Source organism: Odocoileus virginianus, chromosome 9 (assembly GCF_023699985.2).
Source record: "Odocoileus virginianus isolate 20LAN1187 ecotype Illinois chromosome 9, Ovbor_1.2, whole genome shotgun sequence".
Taxonomy (NCBI): Eukaryota; Metazoa; Chordata; class Mammalia; order Artiodactyla; family Cervidae; genus Odocoileus; species Odocoileus virginianus.
The window spans coordinates 9,869,735-9,881,075 of NC_069682.1; the positions used below are offsets into that span (position 1 = coordinate 9,869,735).

General features: G+C 57.9%; 1 protein-coding gene across 5 annotated transcripts in view; it reads left to right on the forward strand.

Moving 5' to 3' along the window:
• Positions 1-10,793, forward strand: part of PFKFB3 (6-phosphofructo-2-kinase/fructose-2,6-biphosphatase 3) — a 79,100-nt gene extending 68,307 nt beyond the window's left edge. For 3 of the 5 annotated variants that reach the window (XM_070471937.1, XM_070471938.1, XM_070471939.1), the window contains exons 11-17: positions 405-534; positions 1,084-1,146; positions 1,256-1,320; positions 2,956-3,129; positions 4,619-4,641; positions 6,866-6,918; positions 8,267-10,793. In XM_070471937.1, coding sequence (XP_070328038.1) covers positions 405-534; positions 1,084-1,146; positions 1,256-1,320; positions 2,956-3,129; positions 4,619-4,641; positions 6,866-6,908 — 498 coding nt within the window. In that variant the 3' untranslated portion in view covers positions 6,909-6,918; positions 8,267-10,793. The remainder of the gene's footprint in view (positions 1-404; positions 535-1,083; positions 1,147-1,255; positions 1,321-2,955; positions 3,130-4,618; positions 4,642-6,865; positions 6,919-8,266) is intronic. The other 2 variants (XM_070471936.1, XM_070471935.1) reach the window with 2 other exon arrangements.
• Positions 10,794-11,341: the final 548 nt, after the last annotated feature.

Genomic DNA, 11,341 nt, shown 5'->3' on the forward strand with positions numbered 1-11,341 from the left:
CCCCGGCCTCTGGCTTCTTTGAGTCTGTGTTCTGTCTCTGGAGTTGTCTATTCTGGACGTTTCCTGTCAGTGGAATCTCACGCTCAGACCGTCACTCTGTGTAGCATGTTCAGGCTCCTTCGTGCTGTGCTGTGTCGGGGCTCCGTTTCCTGGGTGCAGGGTGGGGGTCAGGACGGAGCAGGGAGAGGCAGTGACGTGGGTCCCCCGGGGTCGGGATGGATGCAGGACCAGCACGCGGGTGGTGGGCTGATGCAGGGCGGACGGCGTGGTCCCTGGCTTATAACAGCGTGAGGGCGTGGCCCGGGGTGCCCAGAGTGATCTCGGTTTATAAGGACGGGAGGGCGTGGCCGGGGGTGCCCGGCTTCTGCTCCAGCTCAGCGCCCCCTTCTCCTTCCACCCTGCAGTCCTACCAGGACCTGGTGCAGCGCTTGGAGCCGGTCATCATGGAACTGGAGCGGCAGGAGAACGTGCTGGTTATCTGCCACCAGGCCGTCCTGCGCTGCCTCCTGGCCTACTTCCTGGACAAGAGCGCAGGTGCCTGGTCCTCAGCGCGCCCTCTCCTGGGGGAGGGCGGGGTTGGGAGCTGGTCCCCCCCCCCTCCACGAGGAGGCAGGGCCCCTGGGGTAGCCCCCTCCGGGTGCTTTCTTGCAGCCCCCAGGGGATATCAGAGCAGTTTTAAGCTGGGTGGGCTTAACAGCCTCAAGAAGCCCAGCCTCCCTGTCTCCCCACATCTCAGGGGCTGTGGGTCTTTGGGGAGGGGGCAACCTACCTCTAAGAACTCCCAGCGCAGCTAAACACTAATGTGTCTGCCTGTGGGCCAGTAGGATCCCGACTCCTAAGGTGTTTGGGAAATGATGCTCTTATTCCAGCTCATTGCGTGAAGTTTGGGGTTCTCTTTGATCGTGTTCTTTCGGGTGTCTTAGCAGGGCCGCCTGCCGCCCGCAGCAGGGCCTGTGCTGGGTTGGTGGTGTGCTCCACCCTGCCCAGCCAGGCGTCTGCGGTCCCCAGGCAGCACAGGCTCTCGTGAGGGCATGGCCACCCTCCAGTCTCCCGTCTCACCATGGGCCCTTCTGTCATTTCCAGAGGAGATGCCCTACCTGAAGTGCCCGCTTCACGCTGTCTTGAAGCTGACACCTATCGCTTATGGTGAGCGTGAGGACCCAGCCACCAAGTCTGATCCCCCAGGTGGGCTGGGCGGGTCTGTGAGCTCGGGTCCCGCTTTAACCGAAGCTGACCTGTCCCCGCCCGCACCCAGGTTGCCGAGTAGAATCCATCTACCTGAACGTGGAATCTGTGAGCACACACCGGGAGAGGTCGGAGGTGAGTGAGAGCTCGCGGCCCCCTCCTCACCCCTGCTGTGCCGTCTGTCTGGGAGGGACCCGGCGGCGGGGCTGGCAAAGGCTGTGTTGGTCGGTGGCGTCTGCCTGCCTCCGTTTGGATCTGTGGTCCTCGGACTGCCTCCTCTGTTCTCTCAGCCTCCGTGTGCTCCTGCCTGCCTGTCTGGTGGCTTCTTGGCATCATCCTCCGTTTTGTTTCTTTCTGTGCTTCTTCCCCCATTTCCTTTTGACCCAAGAAGTGAGTGTGGAGGAGGAAGCCTCTTTTAAACGTAACCACGGTCTGGTTACCGTCACTTTTTCCTCTGGGGAAGCCAAATGATCGCAGGTTCCAGAGTCCCGGGTGGCAGTGGGACCCACAAATTTTGGTGTCATCTACATGCACTTACATCTCTAATTCTCACAAAAATGATAAAGAATGAAGAAGAGGGTGGGACTAGGGAAGCACAGCTGTAACTGGGAGTTAGCGATGTGGCGGATGGAATGAATGATTCTCTGGACAATCCCAGTGCCTGACCGTACGGGACACCACCTGGGGGCGGTCTGGAATTTGGTGGTCAGCCTGGCTGGGATCCCCCAGGAACAGCCCAGAGTTCTGCCCAGGCATAGGAACCTTGTGAAAGAAAGTTCGAATTTACTTTATCCCAACGGTCAGACTCCAGTGCTCTGCCAACATCCACCCAACCCTTCCTTTGACACCGAGCATGACATTCCCATGTTCCCATCCCTGCTCTCATGGAGCGTGGCCAGAAGATCTTGGCATTCGAATCCCAGCCTCCAGTTGCCCTGGTGGTTGACCGAGATGAAGGTGAACCTCATGCCTTGGCTCTGACGGCGTCTCCCGAGTGGGGGTGGCAGGATAGACGTTGGCTTTCCCTCCAGGGGCAGCAGCCTCCCCACTGGACCCTCCTGTAGCGGGATGATGGGGATGGGCTGGAACTGTGCTCCGATAGCCCCTGAGAGCTTTGCCGGGCAGAACAGGGCAGGGGCTTGATGGGGACCTTGGAGGTCCCCACTCCAATCGAATTGTCCCGTGGTCGGAAGAAGGCTAGGGTTTCCTGTGTCTGTGGTCCCCTGGCTGCGGTGGAGGCTGCGTTTCCTGTCCGAGGCTGGGTGTGCTCCCCGGGAGCAGGAACTGGGAAGATGCCGGCTTGAGGTCAGCAGGAGGGGGGACGGGCACCGACACCTCCTGCCACCCACGCCTCGAGCCCAGGACCCCGTCCGCTGCGTCCCTGGAGGCTGGCAGTCAGGTCTCCCCCCCCCCCCCCCAACCACCGCCTCTCACGTGCTATCACTGCATCACTGTCCCGCTCTCTCTTCCTCCCTCGCCTGCTTTGCAAACGTGGTGTCTGTTGAGCGGTTGTCTGGAAGTGACTGGGGTGGGGGCTCGGGATGAGAGGTCATCCCTTGCTCTTGCTGAGTGGGAGATGCGGGACGAGCCGGCGGCCCCCGCAGTCCAGGGCTGTTCTCCCTGGTCAGTCTCATGGTCTCAGTGAAATTCAGAAGCAGAGAAACGTGTCTGGTTTGGTTTCGGATTTTTGGGGTGTTTTTTTTTTTTGGCTTATTTGCCTCCCCCTCCTTTTAACTGTCGCCTTCTCTCTTTTGTCTTTGTCTCGCTTAGGATGCAAAGAAGGGACCTAACCCGCTCATGAGACGCAATAGTGTCACCCCACTAGCCAGCCCCGAGCCCACCAAAAAGCCTCGCATCAACAGCTTTGAGGAGCATGTGGCCTCTACCTCCGCTGCCCTGCCCACCTGCCTGCCCCCGGAGGTACCCACGCAGCTGCCCGGACAAGTGCGTTGACCCCCTTCTCCTTCCTGAGTCGAGTCGCGTGCAGGGTGGGGAGAGCATGCCTGGTAGGGTGGCAGGGGCCACAGACTCAGGCCTGCGTGGGGGGGGTGGGGACTCGGAGGAGAGGACCCGGGCCGTCCCTTCGAGTGTGGGACCCCCGGATCCATTTCCGAGACCTTGGCTTTGCACGGACACACCCTTTCCGGGGAGGTGGCCTTCCCTGGGCAGACCCAGGCCAAGCAAAGAGATGGCCGAGTGTCTGTGACCCATTCACATATATGGATAGTTTCTTCTAAAAGTTGAAGGCAACTCCCCAGTTCAGGACCAGCTCAGCCCCCATCCGGCTGAGGGCTGTTGGCTTCCGTGTGGCTTGGGGACATCTCTTCTGTCCCCACTGCTTCCTCTTAGAGAAAAGCTTTGTCAGATGGGGCCCTGGGAATGTGTCTGGAGCCGGCGTGGATAGACTGGGACCCGGGCCAGAGGACCTGGAATAGATGCTTTCTCCTAAAGCATAGTAAATAAAAAAAACCCCAAAGCAGAAAACCAACTGGATTAATTCTTAGATCATTTCATCCGTTGTGATACTAGGCTGAAAGACGCTGGCTATTGGGCCGTAAAATTTGTTTCCCGTACACCACTATCTTCCTCAACAATACTCGGGAATCCTGGCCGGGGCGTGAGATGTAGAAATCCCCAGGCACAGATTTGGGTCCCACCTAGGGGTCTCCCCTAACCGCCGCCCACCACGCATGGCCTCTGACATAGAAGTCACGGGTTCAGGTTCAAGTTGAACTTGAAGGTCCACAGGCTTTTCCTGAGTTTGCTCGAAACTCCTTAAAACGTTGTGCTGTCTGGAAACTTGCTGTGTGTGTGCCCGGGGTGGGGGGCAGGGGTGACGGTGCGGTGCTGCCCCGGGCCGGCCATCGGCCTGCTTCAGGCCTCAGTTTTCTCATCTGTGGGATGGGGGAGCAGCAGCTTCTGCCACAGGCTGAACATGGGGAGACTCGTGCTGAGTCTGTCTGTGGTCGTGTCCCGCCCTGGTGCCAGCTCTGGGGTTTTATGTCACGTTCTGTCACCTCCCTGGCCTTCAGTCTCCCTGTTTTTTTTTTTTAATGAGGGAGACAGACTGGCCGGAAGACATCTAATTAGTGGTCCTTTCGGGCTCAACATCAGCGGTGATTTTGTGAAAACTTAAAGCTAAAGTGGCATGTCAGTGACATAGTGTGTTGGTGTAAATGGTGGGGTCACAGATGGAAGATGAGAGGCCACAGTCACAGACATAGGGACCTGTTGGGCGGGGTTTGGTGACGGTCAAGGCCGTGCTGCCCCGGGTGATGGTGGGCAGGGCGCGTCCTGCAGGGTTGCAGACCTGGAAGCCACTGGCCAGGCTGGGGGTGCCCAGGGCTCCGTCCCACAGAGAATGCCTGGTCCCCAGTGACCCAGGCCCTCTCCCTTCCCCCCACTGACTCTCTCCCACCTTTTCTCTCTGCAGCCTTTGCTAGGGAAAGCCTGTTTGTAAGTATTTTTCTCTGAATTCTTTTGCTCTTTGCATCTCTTTCTCCTTGCTTGCCAGCTTGGCCCTCCTGCCTGTTGTGGTGAGGCTAACGGCAGTTTATGTAAAATCTGAAGGAGGAAGGAGAACGGGTCCGTGAATTTTCAGGACAGGACGCAGGGCGTGGGTGTTCCGTGCGTCCTCCTGCCGTCCTGGCCGCCGCCGCCTTCTCCTCGCTCCCTCTCGGGGCGGGGGTGACTGTCAGTGTTTGCGGTTCTCCGTGGCTAGACATCGGTCTGCTTTTTCCCTCTTAGCGTCAGACGTTGGTGGGAAGCTGGGTCTTTGCCTTTTGATGTTGTCTTTTATGTTCTGGGCCTCCCCCAAGAGCCCTACCATTTTGAGAGGGAAGTTTGCGCAGAGCAAAGTTTATGCAGAGCCTAACCTGCACAGTGAACTGTGGAGGAACCGAGTGCCCCCTCCTGTCCTGCAGGGATCCCTCACCTTCAAGGGCTCCGGGACCCCGGCTCCGGGACCCCCGCTCCGGAGTGGTCTGCTTGGACACGACTGGTCCGCATCGTATTGTCCTGGATCAGAACACTCCCGGCCTTTACGGTCATGTCCAGGATGGGGTGCGGCTGTCTCTCTGCAGTTTCTGGTTAATTCAGCGCTGGTTAATTCCACTGGATAAACTCAGTGCTTCCTCTGCTCTGGTGGCCCCCAGCCACAGGAATGAACTGAGGCCGTTAAATCACAAATTTTAACAAGAGACACCCTGAAATATCACCCTAACTCCTTGAGTCACACCTGCCCTGTCTTCCCCTTCGCTGGCTAGGCTCATCCACACAGAAACATGGCTTATTCTTGGAAAATAGGAGCTGCTGGGCATTGTGTTTGGACTGAGTGATACCTGCCCAGAAATACACATTGTCACTTTTCAGCTTGTACACGTCCCGAGTCTTTAGTCCTTAAAATAAACCCAGGAGGTCGCAGGGCAGTTCTTGGCCCCACTTCCCAGATGAGGGTGAGGCCTCGCCCACAATCACCCTACCAGCCCTCAGCAGAATCAGTGGTTGAATGGCTGTCCAGTCCCAAAGGCTGGCTGCTTTCTCTCTGCTGGCTTCCAGAGCTGCCCGGGTCCCGTTCGCCTGCCCATCCCAGGCACCCGGCATTTGCAGCCTGTGGGGCGAGGCCCAGAGTAGTTTGGGTTCCTTTCTGGCTCTCGCAGCCTCTGCTTTGCAGCCGCTTCGTGCGGCTGCGACGTGTTTATTTAACGGTGGGCTTGCCCATCAGAGTCAGTCTGTAAGGGTAACAGTCCTGTGTCGGTGACCCCTTTGACACATAGAATGCCCCAAGGGTGAATGTTCTTGTGTGAAAAGCAGCCTTCGGGGTTTGCAACCTTACAGTTTTGCATCTGTGCATGTCCTCTTCCTTTTGATCCACAGCCTGGTGTTGCCAGGAAGGACATCTTCCTGCTTAGAAAGGGCCATTCAGCCACCCTTTGAGGTTGAAGTTGTCTCTTTCTAAGGCTGGTACTGCCTCTGGTCAGAACACCTCCAGTTCAGTGAAAATGTATTCTCTGCGTCCATGCAGATGTGCCAGTGTTCAGGTGTCGTGATGATGAGAATATGGATGTAGCGCTTAGCAAAATGCCTGGCTCGGGGCCAGTGCCTGGTGGACAAGAGCTGCTCCTGAGGGAGGCTCCGTGCCCTGTGCTTTGGCGGCCTGCCCAGGCTGGGGGTTCCTTCTCGTGGGCCGCAGGGGTCCTTAGGGACTGGGGACAGGGTGCCCTGGGGGTCTTAGGGTGGTGGCCCCAGGATGCTGGCGTCCTGGTAAAGCAGGCACGTGGCAGACAGGTGGGACACAGCACCTACCCTGCAGCCCGTTCCCCGGGGGCCGGAGACCGTCTGGCCCTCACGGTGCACCCTTGACTTTTTTATTTTTATTTTTTTAGTCATAAATAATGTGTTTAATTATTTAGCTTCTTATAGTACTCACATAGCAGAAATTGACAAAGCCACGCTGTGGTTTAGTCACCCAGTCGCGTCCGACTCTCCTATAACCCCATGGACTGCAGCCCACCAGGCTCCTCTGTCCATGGGGTTTCCCAGGCGAGAACAGCGGAGTGGGTTGCCATACCTCCTCGACTTTGAAATGTCAAATGCACGCTCAGAAGACAATCCTACTAAAGATGTTGTTTTGTTTTTCTTTCCCGACATGTTTCTTCCTTCCCCCTTCTATGCTTGAAAGACGAACTGTCTGTCATATTTTCTCAAAGTTCTCTCCTTACTAACCTTGGCAAGGTAAAAAACGCTCCCTGCATGCGGGTCTCCGTTCCTTCCACGTCTCTGCGTCATGGCATCTCAGCCCTCGGGGCGTCATGGTCTGCGTGGAGACTGGCCATTGTGAAGTCTGTGACTCATTCACCCAGGCCCCGGAGCATGTGTGTTCTTTCAAGGGCGACCCCCATGTCTCCGTGTGTCCAGAGCCCCGGGCACTCCGTGGCCGGTGGTTTCCAGTGTCCTCATCGCATCACCATCATTTGTGGGTGCCGCAGCCTCGGGCGTGTGATGTCCCAGAGCGGGTGGGAGCCAGACCTCCGTCTCTGACCCCACAGGTTGACTGAGTCCTCCCTGGTTCTGAGCCTCAGGGACCTTGCTGGAGATGCCTGGCTCACAGGGGCTGGTCTGATGCCCTCGTGGTTGGAAGGTCGGTGGCCAGGGCCCTGAGTCCGGCTGAAAGCAGGCTCAGGTGGGGTCCCGGCTTCCGTGCCGCCAGCCCTGCGATGGGCCTCTGTTACAGAGATTCTTAGTTCCGTCGGGAGGGGAGTGGGCTGTGGTGATGCTTGTGTTTCTGTCCTCCTGGGTTCCACTTGCCCTGCCGCCTCTCTAAGACAGTCTGGGAGGAGAAGACTTTTAGAAATTGTGTTTCCCTTTTCTCCAGGGCAGGTTAAGGAGAGTGGGTTAGGGAGCCCACAGCTGTGTGGGGTCGGCATCATCTCCCCCAGACGATGGAAAACGATTTTTTAAGGGGCTTTGGTACTGGCCCAGCTCCTTCGGGGCGGGGCTTATGGGCAGGATTGCTTTTGTTAGAACAGGATGGGAGCTTTACCCACATGCATCTTCTCTGCCCAGCTCCTTGCCTGAGTTCCGGCGTCCCAGCTGTGTCCCGGGTCCCAGGGCTGTGGTACAGCTCCGCTTAGGCCTGGCTGGGAGGAGGGCCCTAGTGCTTCTCCAGATTTAACCACCCCCCACCTCCCCTGCCTGGTACGAGACCAGCAAGAGTGCCCCGGGTGGGGACAAGCACAGCCTTGGGCTCTCAAGGGGCGGCAGCTGGAGGAGCCCCAGGCGCTGGCACCCAGGGCTCCTCGGAGCAGCTCGGACCCCAGGAGATGCCCGCCCTCCCCTCCCCCCCCGCCTGCCTCCTCCGGGTGTGGATCAGGGCCCTTCCCGGCCCCTCTCCCCGTGGGAGCCCAGGCTCAGCCACCACCACGTTCCTGGCCCACACTGTATTTGGTGATGCTGCTCCTCCGGGCTGTGTTCTCTGTTGGGGAGAGGGGGCCCGCGTCTCAGTTGCCAACTTCATCTTTGCTTGTGAAGCCTAGTCAGCAGGAATGGTAACAGGCTTCCCCCTCTTCTCTCCCGAGAGCAGAACATGAAAGGCTCCCCGGGCAGCGTGGACGCCTCCAGGACGCACTGACCGCCCCCCGCTTCACCCGGCTCCCGCCCTTCTTTCTGCCCGCGGCCAGCGATCCGAGGACGTCTCACAGAGGGGAGCAGGGTGGAGGGCAGCGCGGAGGAGGGGCTGCTGCTCCAGGGGGACCGGGCCCCGCCTGCCCCTGCTCCCCCAGCTGTCGGGCTGCTCACCTCATGGATCCCAAGTGGCTCGGGAAGGACCATGCGCAGAGGAAGCAGGACGTGGTGCCTCCATGCGGGCTTGTTCATCTTGTTCTGTACCTGCCCCGCTGGGGGTGATGCTGGCCCCCGAGTCCTAACCTTAAGGGGGGCCAGGCTCTCAGCCGCTGAGGGTCAAGGGAATGAAAGCTTCCAAGAGGCTCTTTGTGCATCTGGCCTGGACGTTGCCTCCTGAAGGGAAGCTCATGGCTTGAGCTGGGTGGGGCCTACCCAGGAGAGCCAGTCCTGCAGCTGAAGAGAGGAGCCCCGTGCTGGACCCGCTGGTCAGCCAGGCAGCAGCCCTCTGCGTGTTGCCCACCCTCCCGGGTCTGTCCTGCCTCTGAGGAGGGCATGGCACAGTCTGGCAGGAGGAAATATGTTGCTGAAACAGCCCCGGGAGCCTCGCCTTCCAGCGCAAGCTCCCCGCTCAGCTCCCGGGCCTGCTGGCCTGTGCACTTTCTTAACGGCAGAGAATGGGGCCTGAAACATCTCACCTTCGGCAACTGAAGTTGCTCGGGGTTTGTGCCCTTGGGGCTGGAGCTCTGGAAGGTTGTGGGAGCCGGGTGTGCCTCTGGGGAGGTGAGGGGACCCCCCTACCCCGTAAATGGCCAGGCAGCGAGCACTGGCATTGTTGCAAGACTGACCCCGGACGACAGCATGCGGAACAACGACCTGGCCCCCTCCTCCGGGACGTTCGTCCCCTCCTGTGCTTCCTGGGTGGGGACAGTGACCCGAGCCAGGCCGTGCTCGTGGCCTTGTCCTCCGGGAGGCTGGCCGGAAGGTGCGGAGCGGCACCCTGTGTGCATGTGGAGACCTGCTGTGTCCTCAGCGCGGAGCCCGCTGCCCTGGGCGGGTCCGGAGGAGAGGATGTCCTCACTTGCCTTCGAGGCACCCTTGGCATTTCTAGTGGGGGCTGCTCAGAGCAGGCTGTGGACACGTGGTTCTGAACACCTGTAGTTTCTGCCTGCTGGTCTTCCCCTGGGGCCTCCGGGCACTTGAGGGGGTCAAGGCCCAGGAGAAGCGGTGTGAACGGGGAGGTAGATCTTATCCAGTGACCCTTTTCAGAATCTCTAGAAGCCAGTGCCAAAGGTCACCTTCTCTTCCTGCCCTCCCCGCTCCTTCCCCCTCTTAGCTTGTGAAGTAGTCATGGGGGTGGGGGGCCGTTTAGACAGCTGGAGCCTGGAGTGGGGAGAGGAGCTGTTTTTGTTTGTATTTTTTGTTTGAGAGGAGCTTTTAGAAGAAAAATGCATGTTTCTCTGATTGGGACTCAGTGGGGAGCGAGAGTGCGATTCAGAGGCCCTACCATCAGGTGTGTGGGTTTCACATCAAACTTCAAACCCTCCCTTCCCATCACTGGCCGTCTTCCCAAGGTGATGTCTGTCTGTCTGTGTTCCTGTGCAGGGCCTGTGATACTCTCCCTCTTTCCTGCTGCCTTGTCGTGTGTGTCCGTGTGCGTGTGTCTGTGTTTAGATGGAGGGGCCTGCTGCCCTCCTCCTGAGGACGGCTCTTACGTCCACCTTCTGGCTCCTCCTCTGGTGGTTGGAGCTGACCCTGACTTTTGACTCGTGACGGCTGATCTGAGTGCTTATCCTGGCCTCTGACTGCCCGAAATTGGTGCATTTACAAAGGAGGCCTGGCCCGACCAGGACCTTGGTTTGCAGGGGCCTTGATGTGGAGAGAGAACCCCAGTGTGGGGGAAGGGAGGGGGGACAGGCAGAGAGCAGAGGCGGGAGGTCCAGGGGCCACAGACCGGACTTCCAGGGAGGGAGGGGCGGGTGGACGCTGTGTCTGAGCCGCGGCCACGGGGCTTCTGCCTCGTTGACCACTGGCTGTCACTCCCCTCCCCCAGAAGCTTCTGGGACCAATATTTTTAACTTCGCTTATTCATTTTGGGGTGGGCTTGCCCCTCCCCTTCTTCTGTCTTGAGACTGTGGGCAAAGCTCTTCATTTGGGGGTGGGGAAGAAAGACTGTTTGAACCACGCCAATGACGTTTTCGTTTCTAATACTTGAAATTTATTTTTTTATTATTTTGATAGCAGATGTGCTATTTATTTATTTAATATGTATAAGGGATCCTGAAGATGGAAAGCTGTATAGATTGCATTTTGTTGGTTGGTGGGCTTGGGGGCCTTTTACGTGTGACTTCTGACTTCTCTGTGTTCTCTATAAATTTGTCCAAATTAATTACCTGGGATGAAGCTAGGCCAGCTTTCAGACGGAAAGCCTGTCGGAAATTTGTATATTTTGCAGTTGCCAGAACAATAAAATACCTGGTTGAAATACACAGGTGAAGCACCCCTTTGTCGTTTTTGGGGGAAGGGACAGGAAGACTCTTTAACCACACTGGGGGTCACTCCACCAAGTTTCCGCCACTCAGCCCCATCACCTTCCTTTAACCAGGATGTGTAGGGACTTCTCTGGTGGTCCAGTGGTGGGTAGGATTCCACGCTGCCACTGCTGGGGGCACTGGTTGAAGCCCTGATCCAGGGAACTAAGGTCCCACATGCCTTTCAGCCGAAAAAAATCCCTAGGACTTGAAGTTCACCTGCAGCAGATAAAGTCATTCCATCAAACAGCTGCAGTGCGGATGGCTTAATGATCTGTGATCCTTATCCTGCATGTCCTGGGTAGGGGAGGCTGTTTCTGTCCTCCTGCTTTGCAGATGAAAAGTTTGAGGCTCAGCAAAGGTCAGTCATGTCCCCCAAGGCTTTTTAATGGAGAATTTCAAGGATTCAAGTCAAAGTGCCTGGGACTCTGAGGTTTGTGTCTTTAACCATCATAAAATTTCCCCTCTGCATGTTTTTGGTCTCGCCAGGGTAATGGAGTTAGCAG